This window comes from Pongo abelii, chromosome X, assembly GCF_028885655.2.
Source record: "Pongo abelii isolate AG06213 chromosome X, NHGRI_mPonAbe1-v2.0_pri, whole genome shotgun sequence".
Lineage (NCBI taxonomy): Eukaryota > Metazoa > Chordata > Mammalia > Primates > Hominidae > Pongo > Pongo abelii.
In genome coordinates this window covers 75,300,987-75,320,137 of record NC_072008.2, presented here as the reverse complement: position 1 = coordinate 75,320,137, position 19,151 = coordinate 75,300,987, and the positions used below count along the sequence as shown (strand labels likewise).

At 43.8% G+C, this 19,151-nt stretch overlaps 1 protein-coding gene across 11 annotated transcripts in view; it reads right to left on the bottom strand.

Moving 5' to 3' along the window:
* Positions 1 to 19,151, bottom strand: part of DLG3 (discs large MAGUK scaffold protein 3) — a 59,725-nt gene that overhangs the window by 16,068 nt on the left and 24,506 nt on the right. For all 11 annotated transcript variants that reach the window (XM_009234953.4, XM_054544697.2, XM_009234951.4 and 8 more), the window contains one exon: positions 9,191 to 9,305. In XM_009234953.4, the coding sequence (XP_009233228.1) occupies positions 9,191 to 9,305 (115 nt within the window). The remainder of the gene's footprint in view (positions 1 to 9,190; positions 9,306 to 19,151) is intronic.

The following is a 19,151-nucleotide window of genomic DNA, read 5'->3' as shown; positions in this document are numbered from 1 at the left end:
GACCAGGGCTCTTCTATCTCAGAAAATTTCATAAGGCCTAAGTCACAGTCACATGTGCTTTTTCAAAAAAAGCTAATTATCGGCTGGGCGTGGTGGCTCACATCTGTAATCCCAGCACTTTGGGAGGCCGAGGCGGGTGGATCACAAGGTCAGGAGATGGAGACCATCCTGGCCAACATGGTGAAACCCCATCTCTATTAAAAATACAAAAATTAGCTGGGCGTGGTGATGCATGCCTGTAGTCCCAGTTACACTCGGGAGGCTGAGGCAGGAGAATTGCTTGAACCCAGGAGGTAGAGGTTGCAGTTAGCCGAGATCACGCCACTGCACTCCAGCCTGGTGACAGAGCGAGATGCCGTCTCAGAAAAAGAAAAAAAAGCTAATTCTTCACTCGGCTACGTGTGGAAAAATACCATTCTTCCACTATTTAAATACTTAGTCTGGCTGGGCGCGGTGGTTCACACCTGTAATCCCAGCACTTTGGAAGGCTGAGGTGGGCAGATCACCTGAGGTTGGGAGTTCGAGACCAGCCTGATCAACATGAAGAAACCCTGTCTCTACTAAAAAATACAAATTAGCCGGGTATGGTGGTGCATGCCTGTAACCCCAGCTACTCGGGAGGCTGAGGCAGGAGAATCGCTTGAACCCAGGAGGCGGAGGTTGCGGTGAGCCAAGATCGCACCATTGCACTCCAGCCTGGGCAACAAGAGCAAAACTCTGTCTCAAAGAAAAAATACTTAGTCTTCTTTACACGGAGTATGTGTTAGATACATGGGAGATACAAGAGCAAAGTTTATTGTCTTATGGAGCTTACTAGGTGGCAGAGGGTATAGTATACTAAGGATGTTGTAGCAAGAAGTCCAAAAGGAGGACAAACCAAGGCCTAGAAGGATTCACAGGGAGTACAGATCACATCTAGTTTGGGGAAACTACAAGGAGATACTGCTTTTTGAATTGGTTCTCAATGAAGATTTAGGATTTCAAAAGGTAGAGCTGGGGAGAGGTCCTTCCAGCTAAAGGAAACAGTGTAAGCAAAGGTCTGGAGGCAAGAAGCACAGGGTTATTTTCAGGGATCAGCCGTGCATCCAAGTCTGGCTGGGCCTCAGAGAATGGCAGGTTGGGGCCTGACTGTGGACAGCCTGCACTGTCCAGCTAAGGAGTTTGACATTCATTTAGTAGGCTTTATGGGACCAACTTCATTACCTCAGCTTTCTTATCCCATTATCAGGCTAAACTTTCATGTGGAAATAAAACCAGTAAAAGAAAGTAGGCCAGTGTACTAAAGTCGAACAACTTCTCCCATGAGATATATTTCATGTAATCAAAAAAAGTATGTAAATTAGACTTAATAATTTTTAAAAAAATATTGACTGCTTTCCTAAGATCTTTAAGAAGCAGCTGAACTGTGGCCATCTAGCAGTGACAGTCTGTCTTAGGAACACCCTGGAATCCTAATGAAGTGACAGGGACTGGCACCTCTCACAAATAAATGCCTCGTGGTAGGTTTGATGAGAGGAAGAAGGAATACCTTTCTCCACAACACTGATATATCCTCCTCTTCCTCCTTTTATCCTTAGGGCAGGCACTAGAGAAAGTCAAGGCAGATACTCCCCTTTCAAATCAGGCTAAACCACTGTCCCAGGACGGAAGTCCTACACATGCAAGGCCCACATGACATAGCAACTAACAATTTCAACCTGACTCAAAATTAGAGTGAGCATGAAAAGAATAAAAAGCAAAAGGTATTTGTCTCTTAATACCTAAAGAAAGGCAGCAATTAACCAACTGCCACCGTGGTCTCACTGTGTGTGTGTGTGTGTGTGTGTGTGTGTGTGTGTGTGTGTGTGTGTGTGTGTGTGTGTGTGTGTGTGTGTGTGTGTGTGTGTGCGCGCGCGCGCGCACACACGCGTGCATATCTGTGTGTGTTTCAGCTTATCTGACAAGATAATGTGTTGGAGAGTAGAAGGAAGTCTCAAAAACTCATTATTCCTTCTGTACTTAGATAAAAATAATTTCATTGAGGCCTCCAAGTTAGGGACTAGTCACATCAGAGGGAACCACTGTGCCATGAGAGAATAAAACTCATGGAAATATATTACCATCCCCAGCCTGAAGTCACAGTGCTTGATGTACAAGAAAGATGATCTACCCCTGAATATGTTACTTCTTAGTTATGGCCACATACCTCTACGAAGCCAGGGAGAGCCAGAGCCTGGGTATTCCTGCAACTTTTCAAACATCGAGGCCAGGCCAGAAAAATATTACATTATTTAAGAGCAAGGCAAAGAGTGTAGCCCAGGGAAAATGTGACACGTAAAAACAAAGTGACGGTAGTCTACAAAGCAGCTTTCCAGAGCCGTCATACCACCATGAAGAGCAGATGCAACTTCCGGGGGACGTGCAGATTTGAGTTCTTGAGCTCATCTTCAGCACTCTAGCTCTCAAGGCTGCTGCCTGTCTCCCTAAGGAGAAAGTGTTTCCAAAGGTCTTGAAAGACAATGTTGTTTAAGAGGTGACCTTTAAAAATATCCTCGAAGGGATGCATGCGCCCACCCACAGGGATAATGTACGTGCTCTAGAGGACTTTGTCCAGTCTTCCTTTCAGCTGGGTCCTCTCTGCTGGATGGAAAAGCAAGAATATAACCAGCTCAAAGTAAACAGATTATCAGGCAAAAGTCCTTGCAGTTGAGATCCTAAATTGTGAGATTTGGGTTGGAAAGATCCAGAGAAATTATAAGCACTTGGCACAGCCTCTGTGATGTCTTAATGAACCGGAATGCAAAGCAAATGGTAACTAAGAAGGAAACCGGTCAAGCAGGTTTCTCGATGCAAAGCAAATGAGCATTTTAGCGCTATAGCCTCAAAGGCAAGGGGTTGCTTCTGCTAAAATAACCTAGTATTGTACCCACCTCTGTACCTGTGGCTCGAGCCATCTGTCTATAGCCTGAGATGCTCCGTCAGTCCCCTCACCCAGCTCAGCAACTCCTCGAGGCCCAGCCCAAGTCTCTCCCAGCTTTGTGATCCTGCCCACTCCAAATTTCATTCTTCTAAATCCATACCGTATTTGCTACCACATTTGGCAGCAACCTTTCTTTATATTTTCTACTTATTGCTATTTAATTCTTGCAAGGTTTTTTTAATGTTTCATATTACACCGCCAAAGTGGAAGCCCTTTGAAAACTGAGACCATGTCTTATGCTTCATGTGGGATTCTGAATCCTTGTGAATGGTGGGTGAGACCTGCCTACAGGGGATAGAGTGTCCACAGAAGACCCTCCCAGTTATTCCCTAGTTTCTAACCCTGAGAGTGTTCCCTCCCACAGTAACTGGGGCCTAAGATATCACTTTATTCCTTTGGCCAGAAAGTACTGGATAAAGGGCACACATTATTTGACGACTAAGCAGCCTATCCCTTGCCCAGTCTGTATAAAGCATGCACAGAAAGTTATAAAGCAACAGTCACTCATCAGCTCTTGACCTTAGTGAGAGTTAAATTTCCAGCAGCCTCTGAAGAGCAGCCTAACAGCACAAACCTGAGCACTCAGACAGGCACAGTGTGGGTCAACACAAAAGGAGTGATCGGGCCTCCCTGGTGTATCTTGAAGAAAGATGCACGGAGAGCAGGTTAAGAGCACCTTCCTCCTTTGTCTGTCTCAAAGTGTCAGGCCTTATGGCAATTATGATGTTGGAGAGGCATTCAAGGACCAATTAGCCCGCAATGAGCGACTGTTTGGGGCTCACAGCACTTGCAGATGATAGGATGAGCTGATGGATTATGAGTGCAAGCCCAGGACTAGTATTTGGGAATAGGCAGTTCTAGAAATCACTGATGCAGAAAGCTCTGCCCCACCCTCTGGTAGCCCTGAACACTTACATACATTATTGTTGCTTTTTAAAATGCATATTATTCCCACCCCCAAATTCTATCAGATAGTGAAGCCTGCCAATATTTCCCCATTGGCATCTTAATCCACTATTGAAACTCATCAACAAACAAGACCAAGTCAGGCTCCACCAAGCACCACCCTGGGCAAAGCAGAGTAGTTGCACAATTAATGTCTGCTTGTTGACAGGAATGAGCATTCTCCAGCCTTCTTTAATGACCAAGCCAATGTGTCTGACATTGTTTCTTGAATCAAGACTACAGATGCTCTAACATGATTTCCTTCCTAGAGTGGGAAGACGACTGAGATGGCAGACGGCCAGTCAGGAGGCCAGGACTCCCAAACTACCTGAATGCTGTCCTGTGGCTGCAAAGAATGCAGCCAGGCTAGCCCGAAGAGACTTTCAAAAGCTATTTCTACAACTGTACTCTTGAGCCTCTTGGCAACCTTTGGAGCACAAGGTCTTTCCTTTACTCATTCAATAAATTAAATTAAATTAAATTAAATACAAGTATAGAACAAGGTCATCCCTGGAACTCTAACTTACCCAGTGTCTTTGTACTGCCTTCACATCAGAATGGTCTGAGTTAAACACCTACCCATCCCAACCCTGAGCAAGAAGTTCAAGAGAGGTTTATTTCTGTGGACTCTTCCAGTGGGCAAGGCAAATTCTCCAGCAGAGCAAAAGCCCTAGGCTGGGCAGACTGAGGTGCTGTGCTCATCCTGGTCATCTACTTAAGAGATGATTCTAGCATAGTGAAGTGTGAGGAAGGTCCTTCCAAATAAGTCACTGATGACTTTAAAATCAAATTTCATTTTCCAAATACTGCTCTCTTTCCTTCTTCCTCCTGCTCCCTGCTCTACAATCCCCATGTCCCCTGTGGTTAGTACAGCTGCAGCTCCCTACGGTTTCACCTGTTAGAGCCTCTGTTGCAGCTCTAAGAGGGTGTTATTTACTTCAAAATAGCTTTGCAAACCCATGTACACCAAAGGGAGATAGATACTCAGGGGAGGGGAAGGAAAGCAAAATAATTATGTCATAGGGAAAGCGACAGCAAAAGAATCAGAGGTGACACCCAAACTGAAAAAGGGTTCCCTCACTTTAACCACCTGCTGCTTAATCTTTTCTGGGTAGACGGCGAACAGCCAGAGGGCAGGGACCATACCTGCCGCTTCCTTGAATCTACCCTGCAACTGTGCCCAAATTCTTAGCCTTGTGTTTTACTGCTTTCTACATAGTAGGAGCTAAAGTAAGTGTGATGTTTATTTTTTATAATTTTTTATAGAGACAAGGTCTTGCTCTGTCACCCAGGATGGAATACAGTGTCATGATCATAGCTTACTGAAGTCTCAACCTCCTGGGCTCAAGTGATCCTCCTGCCTTAGCCCCCTGAGTAGCTGGGACTACAGACACATGCCACCACACCTGGCTAATTAAAAACTTTTTACTTTTTAAGAGCGGGGCTCACTATGTTGTGCAGAGTGGTCTCGAACTCCCGGGCTCAAGCAATCCTCCTATCTTGGCCTCCCAAAGTGCTGGGATTACTGGTGGGAGCTGCCACACCCAGCCTTGATTGCTTGTTAAAAACATATATTTTCCCAGGCAGGGCACGGTGACTCACGCCTGTAATCCTAGCACTTTAGAAGGCTGAGGCGGGCAGATCACGAGGTCAGGAGATCAAGACCATCCTGGCTAACATGATGAAACCCTGTCTCTACTAAAAATACAAAAAATTAGCCGGGTGTGGTAGCGGGCGCCTGTAGTCCCAGCTACTCGGGAGGCTGAGGCAGAATGGTGTGAACCCAGGAGGCAGAGCTTGTAGTGAGCCTAGATCGCGCCACTGCACTCCACTCCAGCCCGGGCAACAGAGCGAGACTCCCGTCAAAAAAAAACAAAAACAAAAAAAACACCACACATGTATTTTCCCAAACCTGGTGAATCCAAAGCACTAGAAAAGGAGCCCAGGAATCTGTATTTTTACTAGCATTCCAGCTGATTCCTATGAGGAAGTTGGGGAAACACTGAAAGAACCACACTTTATAGTCAGAGCAGCCAGGTTCAAGTTCCAGTTTTGGAACTTGTTAGCTATCTAACTGGAGTCTCAGTTTTCTCATCTGCAAAATGGGAATCATAATATCTACTCTGTAGGATTATTAAAGGGATATTAAAAGCCATTTAAAGAGAATAACAAAGGTCTTGATAAACAATGTGTTCCCTAAATGTTTGTTCCCCTTTATCCTGAAGACACTGAGGAACTAGTGAAAACTTTTGAGCAGATCATGTTCAGATTATTGCTTTAGTTTCAACCCCCTCTGCAACACCCAGGCAAATGGTTGCCCAGCCTCTTCTGTAACACCTTGAGTGACTAAAGATCGAATTTACTATATCCGGAAGCAGTCCATTCCATTTTCAGACAGTTTTAATCATTAGCTCTTCCTTCCTTATGTTGAGCAGAGATCTGCCTTGGGTGACAGAACAAATCTAATCCCTTTTCCACATGATAGGGTGAGGCAATTAACTTAGATAAGGAAAGTACATGCTGCTTGTTTGAGGAACTGAGAGGGCAGTTTTATTTATGCACATGTCCAGCAAGTAGTTGATATGCAGGTCTGTAGTTCAGTAAAGAGATCAGGAATGTCATTTATATGGCAGGATTTGAAGCTGTGAAAATAAATGACATTGCCATTTAGGGGGGCAGAGCTAATGAAAGGTATTAAGGAATGGTAAGCAGGGTAGAAAGGGAGCCTTTAAAGAAGAAAGCAGGTAATTCATGGAAACAAATGTGGTGAAGAGGTCAGAACAATGTCAGAGAACCAGTGAACCAGTCACTAAATTTGAAGACTAAGAAGTCACCCACTGATCCCTGACAGAGAGTCAGGCTTCTGCTCCCCTGGAGCTTTCCAGAGCTGCTCAGAGCCACACTACCACACTGAAAAGCAGATGCACGCTTCCTTTAGGGCTAGGGAAAGAGAAGTGATTTGAAGCAGCAGCAAGTACTCCAACATTTCCCAACCTGGATGTTGACATAGGTTTCTCAAATAAGGCTCCCATGCTCTATCTTTTGGGGGAAACACTGCCTAGTACAGTCCTTCCTGGAGATTAATCACAGGAAAGAGCCCCATTTTCCTCTGTTTAAGCCTGCATTTGCCCAACTTACTAAACCACTGATTTTTCACACAATACTTACTAATATCTTGAGGAGCTAGTGTTTTCTGGCCAATAATTTGGCAAATGCAGTAAGCAAAGGGATACAAGACAATAGTTTAAGGGACTATTGGTATCAAGGGATATTTTCTTCTTTTTAAGAATGGAAGAAGCTTAAATATGTTTACATGCTGAAGAAAAGGAACCAAGTGTAGAGTGAAGGGCCAAAATCAGGAACAAAAGGGAAGAGAGCAAGCCAGGTTCTGATAAAGGGGTTAGCTTAGCAAAGGGCCTCAGCTCAATGCTTTAGCCATAAGACATTAAGTGCCCCTGATTAAATCTAGTGATCACAAATGGTTACTATTTTCCTAACCACATCTACTTTCCTCAGAGGATACAGATAATTTATCTAGAGAAGGTTACGGGCAGATTATATAAACCGATTCACTAGACACAGTCGTGGTCTCCACCCTCGCCCCAGAGTTAAGCTGAATGTATCCCTTAATTCCCTTGCCTGAGCCAGGGAAGAGTGCTCCACATCGGGAGCCAATGCCCCATTCTCCCTGCCCAGGCAGAGAGAACTCTAACACAGGATAGGCGGAGAGGGGAAATCTAAAAATAAAGCTCTCCAAAGAAACTGTCTTGCCTAAAGAGCAGCTTCCCACGCACACTGGAGTGCCACATCTGCGGGGGCTGGAAGCACGGAACGGAACAATCCTGACCAAGTCATATAAGCATTACCTATTTTGGGGGGTCGACAGTGCATTTCTGATTTCACCCATCAGCACCCCAGTATCCAGGCTGCAGACTGGGAGCAAGGGCTTTAGTGACAGAAAACAAAACTTTCTTTTCCGGGGAATTGGAAAAACGACCAGTGACTAGTCCTGCCTTCCTACCATTCTCCCTTCACAGCGGGAGGTAAGCATAGCACATGCTTTCAACACACAAGGGGTGGAGTTGAGGGTTCACATTAGAAAAGATTGTGAAGGGTTCTAGTGGGCTTCAGGCTCAGAGATGGGCTCCCTTAGCTCCATTCCCTGCGGTAGAGTCAGGGACCACCAACTGGGGAAAAAGAAAAGCAAGCACCATGAGAAAAACTGCAATTAGCATTGACATCCCTTCACTATTGTCATCTCACACCCCAAGGACAGAGCAGTTGTCACGTTGCCAAGCAACTAGCAAGTGCAACTTCCCGGCCAGGTATCAGAGGCCACTAGAAAAAGTTCAGCCCAAGAGTTTGATACGACCCCACACCTAAGCATTAAACACAATACTGTAGCGACTTCTGGCTTAGGAGAGTAATCCCCACCACCTTTCTCTAAGGGCTTTAACCTTGGAGGATACAATGTACTTGGCACCAGATTTTGGAGTTTTGCCAAGAAGCCAAAGCAGGAAGAAGGAAGCTATCCCTAATTCTATGAGGAGTCCACAGTATTCACTTGGCACTCCAACTGCCCAGGAGATTTGTACTTTGACCTGACAAAGTATTATGCTATGCCTCAAGGGTCAGAGAAGCTCAACCCTGGAAATATCTCGGAATAGCTTTCAGCAGCAATATACTCCATGCTACCTATCTGTTCCCTCCACCCCCTCCCTCTTCCTAGGGCACATACACTATACATCCCATGATTCATAGATACAGCAGACCAGTGCAGCGGGTGGTGAGGGGGGAATGGAATCACAATAAAACATCCAGAATGCAGCAACCTGTCAGTTCTTTGGTCTCTTAAAAGAGATCCTGTACCAGAACACTGCGATAGTTGCTATGCTCAGATACAAATCCTGATGTCTATTATGCATACATGGAAGGGGATGGGGGGGTGGCAAGTTTCCCCTCAAAGCACAGATTGCAAGCAAAGTACTTTGAACATTTGACTGATATTTGAATGCTGACTAGCAACAATCACCCAACAGTCTTTTACAATTAGAGCAAACTGAAATTTTCCCATACTGAGTCATTCATGAACTAAAAGGAAGAAGTCAGCTCACAAAAGGGAGGAGACACTGACCATAAAATACACAACCTAAGCATACAGTGAGAAGCGTTATTTTAGTACTGGGAGTACATACTCCCTAGCCCACTAGTTAAATAAGAAGGGCTGGGTTGGCATGGAGCGCTCCTCGTCCAGCATAAGGGCTAGTGCTCTGAAGGGCAACTTACCTGACATACAAGGACCTCTTCTCACTTGTTCGGAGGGACCCAGACCCAGAGCTCATGCTGCTGTTCATCATTTGTTCTCGCAAGTCATGTATCTTCGATTCAAAGCGACTGTATTCTGTCACGGAAACAAGGGAAAAGACAGGAAAAGAATGAACTCAAGGAGCACCCCTGAGCTTGCATGCCAGCAGCCAAAAAGCCAGAAGGCCCCTTGGCTTAAAAGCAGCCAGAGCCAGCCCACTCAGTCTTTGCTTTGATAAGCAAAGTCCCTCCTCCTAAGCACAGAAAGACAGACTTCCCTTCAACCCCAGACTAACAGAAGGAAAGAATGCACCTGAAAAGGGAGTAGCATTTGGGCAGGTCAAATGCACAAAGCTCTTATCTGCCTCAAAATCTCACTGATCCTTTAAAAAAATAACAACTGGAAAGAGGTTCCAGTGCAACCTTTATAAATCTTTAGAGCCGACACTAAGGCCCAAGGAGAGCAGATGGGAAAGGAGACTTTCCCAAAAAGCGGATTGCAGAGAACAGATGGCCCTGAGACGCAGAGTGGAGGGGCTGGAAAGGACCTGAGGTCAATTATATCATTGTTAGGCAAGAAGACAATTTTTTCAGGATGACTTTTTGGCTGGGGTGAAGGGGGGTGATATTGGAACCCAGTACAGAGGTAAAAACAAACAAACCTCACAAACGTAACAACCATATGAGGAGAATTAAAGCCCTCCTGAGTTATTTCCCTTTTAACCAATAGCTTCTTTGGCTTCAGTAACATACATTAAAACATAAATTCTCCCAAACCGAGAAGTCGGCTGACACCTCTCACCTCCAAAATCATCCAGTCAGTGAGGTCATAAGTCCATCCCTAAACTTATAGCCCATTGAGACCATCACAACAGCCGGAAACAGCCTTATCACTCTGGAAATATAATACAGGTTTATGCCCAATTTAAGAAAACCTGATATAAGAAAATTAATTCTAGCTGTACAATTATTATAAAAGGCTTTTTATAGGGCTGCTTTACTGTGACATTCTCCTAGGACATTTAAAATACAATATTCACACTTACCAAACACACAATTACACATTTTCCAGGCCTATAATTGCCGCATAAAATGGGGTATATCTAAGGCCACAGGCTGTGGAAATGCTAGAAAACAGGCACACTTCACTATCACAAGCTGACTTTAAAGGGAGTCAAAATTTATACTAGGGGTTGAAGGTTGGGAAACTGCTTTAAAAAACAAACACACTTCCAGGGGAAAAAATTCCACAAAAGCAATTTCGTGCACCATAGAGGGCTGGCAAGAAGCATCCCCACCTAGTCCGTCTGACTCTACAGGAGAAAACAAAACACCTGTTCCAGCACCTGACACTCCCCTTCCTTCGGCAAAGCAACCAGACTGACCTTCAACTGGGTGTAAGGGGAAATGCTAAAGCCTAAAGGTGAAGGAATGGAGTCAGGCAAATAACCTCCTCTCAACAAAGTTTCTTTTGTTCACTGTGATATCAATTTAACCAACTGGTTAAATTCGTGTGCTCTTTCATTCATCACACGCCGGTGTTATGGTGATTTGTCCTCATTACCTACTCCTGTTCCTGAAATCCTGGAGGAAGCAGTTAAGTCACTGACTCACCCATTAAATGTTGCGGGGGGTGGGGTGGCGGTGGGTAGAGAGACAACAGCTGGACAATGTTCCTGTTCTGAGGGTTACACGGCAACCCATCAATATCAATGAGGTGCCCCAACCTAAGCCCTGGACTGTCCTAGAGCACAGCAGCAGGCCAGTCTACCTCTGGAGACCGCCTGGGTGCTGGCCCCACCCCAGGGCTTGGCCCTCTACACTGGGTGGGGATTGTTTCTCATTCGTTCCTTTCTGGCCCTCCTCTGAGCTTACCAGCTATGGGCAGAACCGTGTGAGACAAAGATTTCTGACCAGGCAGCCCTTTCTTAGGGGAAGATAAGTAAAAGAGAGAAAGAACTATGCATTGAACTGTGAACAAAAAAGTACACCCAATCTATCTTTAAGCCATGTTTTCCCCTTCTTGAAACTTGTTTATATATTCCCTTCTTTGGAATCGACTTGCCCGCTGAACTCCAACTTAGCACCAGGTCATGGCAGTTGCTTAGTAACTACATTTCTTTAAAAATCCTTTAAAAAACAACCACCAAACCACCATTTCCTCAAAGCTCCTAATCCAAGGCTGATAATTCTGGGCCAGAGGGCCCACTTAAAATAGACTACAGAAAGAGAACAAAGCTATTGCTCTAAGGCATACACTTTTTGTTTTTACATGTGCTGCTAAAATTTCAAGTTTATTAAATTGTGTTTTATTCACTTTTTTTCCATTTGGATGATCCCCGTAGAGTTCCAGCTGCCCATCAGTCTCTGGCTTTTATTTGTAGATTTATCTAAAGTCTACTAGGCAGAGCAGCCTTTGAATAAATGATTATTGGGTAAATGAGGAGCAAATTAGAAAACTGTGTCCAAGTTGACATTTCTATTCTTAAACTAATAAACTTAATGGTTTATTTAACTGATGGCTGCCAGCTTCACTGAGGGCTTAGAAAGGTAGTTAAGAAGCATTCACATTTACTTTTGTTCCCAAGGTTAATTGTTGGGAGCAATTGGGGTTTATTATTTTTAAACACCCTTTTGAGATGTTAACAACCCACAATAGGCAGCTGATTAACAACTTTATACAACAAAGAAAAATCATTCTAACAAAAAACTGTTTAGAATAGACTTAGATACTACCTCATCTTAAATATTAGAGGTATCATTTTCCCAGGACAAAAGCTTCCCTTAAAAAGCATCTCAATTCTAAGACTTCGGGACTTGCCAAGCTCCCTCCTTCCCTCCGATTTGTCACTAACACAGCCATCGCAGCCAATGCTGGAGGACATCTCCTAGGCCAAAGTCACCACCTAGGAAGCCCACCTGACCAGCCTCTAACCCAGAGGGCTCACTTCAAAGAAGCAACACTTAGCAGTATACTAAAATCTCAAGTCTACTAAACTGCTCTTTGTTTTTTCCCATTCAGATGAACCCAACTGTTTGTGATCCACAAAGATATCCAGTCATCGCCCTCTTTCCTTTTTCCCAGTTGCTAATCACAGAGAAACAAGTGGGAGGGGGCACAATCAGAAGTCAGTACCGAAGAAGGGTTTTGCCCCAGTCACTGACAAGTTGGGGCGCCTCTAAAAGATCAGGATTTGGCACCCCATCCCAGATACACAGAATCAGAACCTACTGAGCAGGGGCCCAGGAATCTGCATTTTAACAAGCATCAATGTAATTCTGATAAAGTTTGGAGCTGCTGGTCTTAACTTACAGAATTGGATCCTGCAGTGTCTCTGAAAAGAAATGTGGGGCCAGAGAGTGGATAAGCTCTCAAAAATAAAACTTGGTAATACAATTGCAAATCCTTCGGGAAAGGAAAGCCCTGAAGATGCCACAGTCTTAATGTGCCTGCAAAGAAAGCTGCTGAGTTTACACTTTTTAAAAATTCTGTATCACTTCTCCATCCCACTCCCCAGAAGATACCACTGTTGGTATTTTTAGTATGTGTCCTTCCAGACTTACTTCCATGCATATATGGCTTATATACATGTACTCACAATTCACACACAAGTTTTTTCATTTTCTGATACATCATGAAAACCCATCCACGTTGGCCAGGCATGGTGACTCATCTGAGGTCAGGAGTTCAAGACCAGTGTGGCCAACATGGTGAAATCCCGTCTCTACAAAAATACAAAAATCAGCCAGGTGTGGTGGCAACACATCTGTAGTCCCAGCTACTCGTGAGGCTGAAGCAGGAGAATCACTTGAACCTGGGAGGCGAGGGTTGCAGTGAGCCGAGATCGCGCCACTGCACTCCAGCCTGGGTGACAGAGCTAGACTCTGTCTCAAACAAACAAACAAACAAAAAACCATCCATGTCAGTACACAGACTTCATTTTAATAGCTGCATAGGATTCCATACTATGGACAGACCATAATTTATTCAGTCATATTTCAATTGATACACATTTAAGTTGTTTACAATTCTTAATATTACAATCAATGCTGCATTGTGTATTTGTGGGGTTTTTTTGTTTTTTATATTTTATTTTTTGTAGAGATGGGGGGGTCTCACTATGTTGCCAGGCTGGTCTCGAACTCCTGACCTCAAGGAATCCACCTGCCTCGGCCTCCCAAAGTGCTAGGATTACAGGCATGAGCCACCATGCCCAGCCTGCACTGTATATTTGTTTGAGCATTTCTGTTGCATAGATTCCTAGAAGTGAAACTGCAGGGTCAAATTATATGCAAATTAAAATTTTTGATTAGCACTACCAAATTGAACCCCAACATTCTGAAACCTTTCTGACTAAGGATAAACTACTATTCCACTCTTCCAGCACTTTTTCTGTTTCTGAAGTGGAGGCAGAATTTACCTTTGAGGACAAATTGATCTTTTGTTTGGAGAAAAACACTTTAATGAGCCTTCTGGTTATATAAAAGTAAATATTTTATTCTGGAATGGACAAAGAGGAGCTAAAATGTTCTCTGCATTATAATGGAAAAGGTGTCCTCTTGGTGAGTGGAGTTGCTGGTTCTCCAGGTTAGGCCTTAGTCCACAGGTCTTTCTCTCCCTCTTTCCCTGGCCCTGTTTAACCATGAGTTAAGATGCTGTTCCACCTACATGACACTATATCTACCTCTATAAGTATCTACCTAACTTGACTACATTACATCTGCCTCTTTTTTTCCCTCATGCCAAACCCCCATTACTGTAAATGACACCCCCTTTTCCCTGCATACAACCAGTGTGTCCTCAAATTTTGCTGATGTTTCTTCCTAATTGCTTCCTCAATCTATTTCTTTATACTTTTAATTGTCATTGCCACACTGTTGATTTCATGTCTTAATTTTCCCTTGACTATTTTATTATCTCTTCTCTGGGCCACTGCTGTACCTCCCTAACTGGTCTTCTGCCCCAAGGCTTTACAAACTCAATCCAGATTAGATTCTTATTTGAAAAGCTTTCCTAAAGCTTGAATTTGTAGCCCCCCTGTCCAAGTATCTATAACGACTCAATGAGCACTAAAGAATTTTACTTTTAATATGTCAACCAAACTTTCAAGGACTGCTACAACCATCCTCCCATCACACCCAGCCTATCTATCCCACATCTGAATTACACAGGTGTTCTTTTGAGCTAGCCTGCCTGAACCCCTTGAATACAGCTTGTTCAGTTCTACCTGTTATTCCCTGCTCCTGAAACATTTCTCCCCTGCCTGACACTGAACAACCTTTACATCCTTTACCATCTTTCCTACCTCATTCCAAGAAGTTTTATTCATTCATTTATTTATTCAAATATTTTCTAAGTTTGGGCACAGTGACTCACACCTGTAATCCCAATGCTTTGGGAGGCCGAGGTAGAAGTATTGCTTGAAACCAGGAGTTCAAGACCAGCCTGGGCAATATAATGAGACCCCAATTCTACAAAAAATTCAAAAATTAGCTGGGCATGGTGGTGCACACCTATAGTCCTAGCTACTCGAGAGGCTGAGGTAGAAGGATCACTTGAGGTCAGGAGTTTGAGGCTGCAGTGAGCTATGATCACACCTCTGGACTCTAGCCTAGGTGACAGAGTGAGATGCTGTCTCTTAAAAAAAAAAAAAAAAAATTACTGAATGTCTACTGTGTATCAGGCATTGTGCTAGCTGCTGAGACTATAATGGTAATCAAAATGGTCCCTAGAAATTACAATTACAAAACAAACAATTATTTAATTACAATTGTGATAACTGCGATGAAGAAAATGCTAAGAGAGAGACTAATAGGGTGACTTAAGAGAGAGACTAATAGGGTGACTTAACCTACCTGTGGGAGGGGGGTGGAGTTCAACAAAGGTTTCCCTGAGGAAGTGACATTTAAGCTGAGTCCAGGGAAAGGGCGCTGGTGAAGAAAGCTTTCCAGACAGAAGGAACAGCTTTATGTAAGGGTACAAAATGTATGGAACACAGGAAAGTAAGGGGATACTGGCAGGAGATCAGACTAAGAGGTAAGCAGGGGTCAGATCATACAAGGCCTTGTAGACTATGGTAAGGTTATTTGCTTTTTTTTTTTTTTTTTTTTTTGAGACGGAGTTTCGCTCTTGTCACCCAGGCTGGAGTGCAATGGCATGATCTCAGCTCACTGCAACCTCCACCTCCTAGGTTCAAGCGATTCTCCTGCCTCAGCCTCCCGAGTAGCTGGGACTACAGGCGCCTGCCACCACTCCCAGCTAATATTTGTATTTTTAGTAGAGACAGGGTTTCACCATGTTAGCCAGGCTGGTCTTGAACTCTTGACCTCAGGTGATCTGCCCACCTCGGCCTCCCAAAGTGCTGAGATTACAGGTGTGAGCCACTGCGCCCAGACAGGTTATTTGCTTTTATCCTAAGATAAATTCTTTCTCAATGGAAAGAAGCCATTCAATGATTTTAAGGAAAGGAAGGACATGATCAGATATGTGTGTCACTTTGGCTACTGTGGAGAGAATAAGTGCAGTGTCTTATATCTACATTTAAGTTTCTTGACAGACGAACCACATGCTTTCTATGTTTGTGTATCCTCCACAGACCCTAGTATAAGAAGACCCTGCTTTTACAGCATCCAAACCAGCTAGCCCTTCAGCCTTTGCTCAAACATGTCCAATACTGGGAAGCTCTCTAATTCTTTTTTTTTTTCTTTTTCTTTTTTGAGACAGGAGTCTCATTCTGTCACCCAGGCTGCAGGCTGGAGTGCAGTGGTGCGATCTCGGCTCACTGCAAGCTCCGCCTCCCAGGTTCAAGGAATTCTTGTGCCTCAGCGTCCGGAGTAGCTGGGATTACAGGTGCCCACCACCACATTCAACTAATTTTTTTGTATTTTTAGTAGAGACGGGGTTTCACCATGTTGGCCAGGCTAGTCTCAAACTCCTGGCCTCAAGTGATCCACCCACCTCGGCCTCCCAAAGTGTTGGGATTATAGGCGTGAGCCACTGCACCCAGCCGAGAAAATTTTTTGGTTTAGTGCCATCCCTTCTGCCAGCTGGTCCTAATTTTCATGTCTAAAACAGCATAAAACATGATGGGTTCTTTCCTTCAAAACAGTCTGAAGGAATAGTTTAAAGAAGGTCAAAGAGTTGGAAAAGACTGGAACAAGACTACTGAATAACATGGGAGTAGATGGCAGGGTGCAAACAGGGGAAGGGGAAGTAATGGTAGGTTGCAGGCCTGATTATAAGTGCTTGAGATAGGACTTTTCTTACTAGGCAATGGGAACTGCGTTTAAGTGTTTAAACAGGAAAGTAATACAATTAGAACTAGGTTTGAGGGAAAATTATTCTGGGAGTGTAATATAGAATTGGAGGACAGAGAGAGATAACAGAGACCGGGAAGCTACTCTACTACTACAGACGATAATTATAAAGGCCTGACATAGTATAAGGGGAATGAAGACAGAAAGAAGAGACAGGAATCAAGAAATATGTTGGATCCTTCAAAAGTGGAGAAAGACAAAAAAGAAATATATTGGAGCTTGAAGGGAGAAAATTTGACATCTGATTGGATGTAGAGTGAGAAAGGATCAAAGGCAAAGAATCTGAGTTTCTTCCTTGGAGACATGGAAAAGGTGGGATAATATCAGCCATAATGAAGAATGATCTCAAGAATGTCCTCAAAAAGTTATGTCTTAGCCAAGATGGGCGGATCACGAGGTCAGGAGATCGAGACCATCCTGGCTAACACAGTGAAACCCCGTCTCTACTGAAAATACAAAAAATTAGCCAGGCGTGGTGGCGGGCGCCTGTAATCCCAGCTACTCAGGAGGCTGAGGCAGGAGAATGGTGTGAACCCAGGAGGCGGAGCTTGCAGTGAGCCAAGATCGCACCACTGCACTCCAGCCTGGGCAACAGAGGGAGACTCCGTCTCAAAAAAAAAAAAAAAAATTATGTCTTCTCCAGGCTAAATGTTGTTATTTCCTTAACCATTCTTCATCCAACATAGTTTCCTGACCCTCCACTACCTCACCCTTTTAAAATCTAGTGCTCAGAATTAGTGGTGATTTCATTTACTAAAATATAAGCTCCTTGATGTGGTTTTTGCTCCCTTCTCAAGGTTTATTTAGTGTGGCGATCTGCACCTCTGTTGAGTCAACATTTATTGAATGTGCCAACTGGATACAGAGGTCTGACAGGACAAACCTGGACTCTGTAATTCTCAAATTTTGGCTCCTCAGGAACAAATATAAGAAAAAAAGGAATACAAACTTTCTCCTTTCACCCGCCCAAACATGCTAAAAACTGACCAACAAAACCACGAACCACTTCTGCAAAACACTAACATGTCAGAGGTTTCAAGATATAGTTAACAGCCCAATAAAGCACCAAAGGGGACTGAAACTACAAGGTTCACTATTGCGAACTGGACACACACCCAAGCTTCCAAGTCCATCTCTCCTCTAAGCCTCTGCTTCCAAATCCATCTACCTCCCTAATGACAGGAAAATTGTCAAAAATTAAAGATGACATTTTTTATTAATTTGGAAAGCTGAGAGGTGCTCAGTTTCTCAACCTGTATTGTTTATTTGGTTCTATTTGATTATAGGCAGGAAAATATTGTAGAGACAGGAAACAAGTGGTAGCAACAGAGGATATTTATTCTGCATATAGTATAGACTACCAATGACTCGAATGAAGATATAAAAGGGAAAAGCTACAAAATAACATCCTGCCTATCAAATTTAGAAATGATGCTGGGTGCAGTGGCTCACTCCTATAATTCCAGCAATTTGGGAGGCCGAGGTGGGCGGATCACTGGAGATGAGGAGTTCGAGACCAGCCTGGCCAACATGGTGAAACCTCGTCTCTACTAAAAATACAAAAATTAGCCAGGTGTGGTGGCGCACACCTGTAATCTCTGCTACTCAGGAGGCTGAGGCACGAGAATCGCTTGAACCCAGGAGGCAGAGGTTGCAGTGAGCTGAGATCACACCACTGCACTCCAGCCTGGGCAACAGAGCAAGACTCCATCTCAAAAAAAAAAAAATTAGAAATGACGATGACACTGGGAAAGCAACTGGATGACAGACTTCAAACACACAGATTATGATAGGTAGAAAGAATCAGAAGATGCAAATAAAAATAAAGTGAAATAGAGAACTGTATCTTCTTGACCTTGAGTTCCCACACAAATATTGAGTAGGGAAGACACGGCTGAATAATGGCTCGGGTTTTGGTTGCCTATAACCTCAAAATAAATCAACTGCTCTCCAGAAAGTTCTTTCCATCTTATGGAAGTGCAGGCATTCAAATCTCAAACTCATACAGCCCTCATTTGCCATTGCTGAGCTGCCCTGACGCTCAAAGAAATAAGTCACCAATTGTGAAAAATAACAAACTCTGGTGGAAGTGAAGTTACAGCCTCAGAAGAGAGTCACAGAATTTGAGGAGTATGAATTGTGGTTTAGGTTCCCATAGTTGCCTTTGGAGTATAAACCTTCACACTATGGTTCATATTTTAAAAAGAAATGGATGGGCTGGCGCGGTGGCTCATGCTGGTAATCCCAGCACTTTCGGAGGCAGAGCCAGGTGGATTGCTTGAGGTCAGGAGTTCGAGACCAGCCTGGCCAACATGGTGAAACTGCATCTCTACTAAAAAAAATACAAAAAATTAGCCAAGCATAGTGGTGGGCGCCTGTAATGCCAGCTACTCAGGAGGCTAAGACATGAGAATCACTTGAACCTGGGAGGTGGAGGTTGCAGTGAGCCGAGACTGCACCACTGCACTCCATCCTGGGTGATAGAGTGAGACGCCATCTTAAAAAAAAAAAAAAGAAAGAAATGGATGGAGGTGAAAGTAAAATAAGCCCATCAAGAAGATACTTGTTAGTATGGAGTAAGTATATGAATTGCCAAATATCAAAACATTTCTAGGAATCACAAACT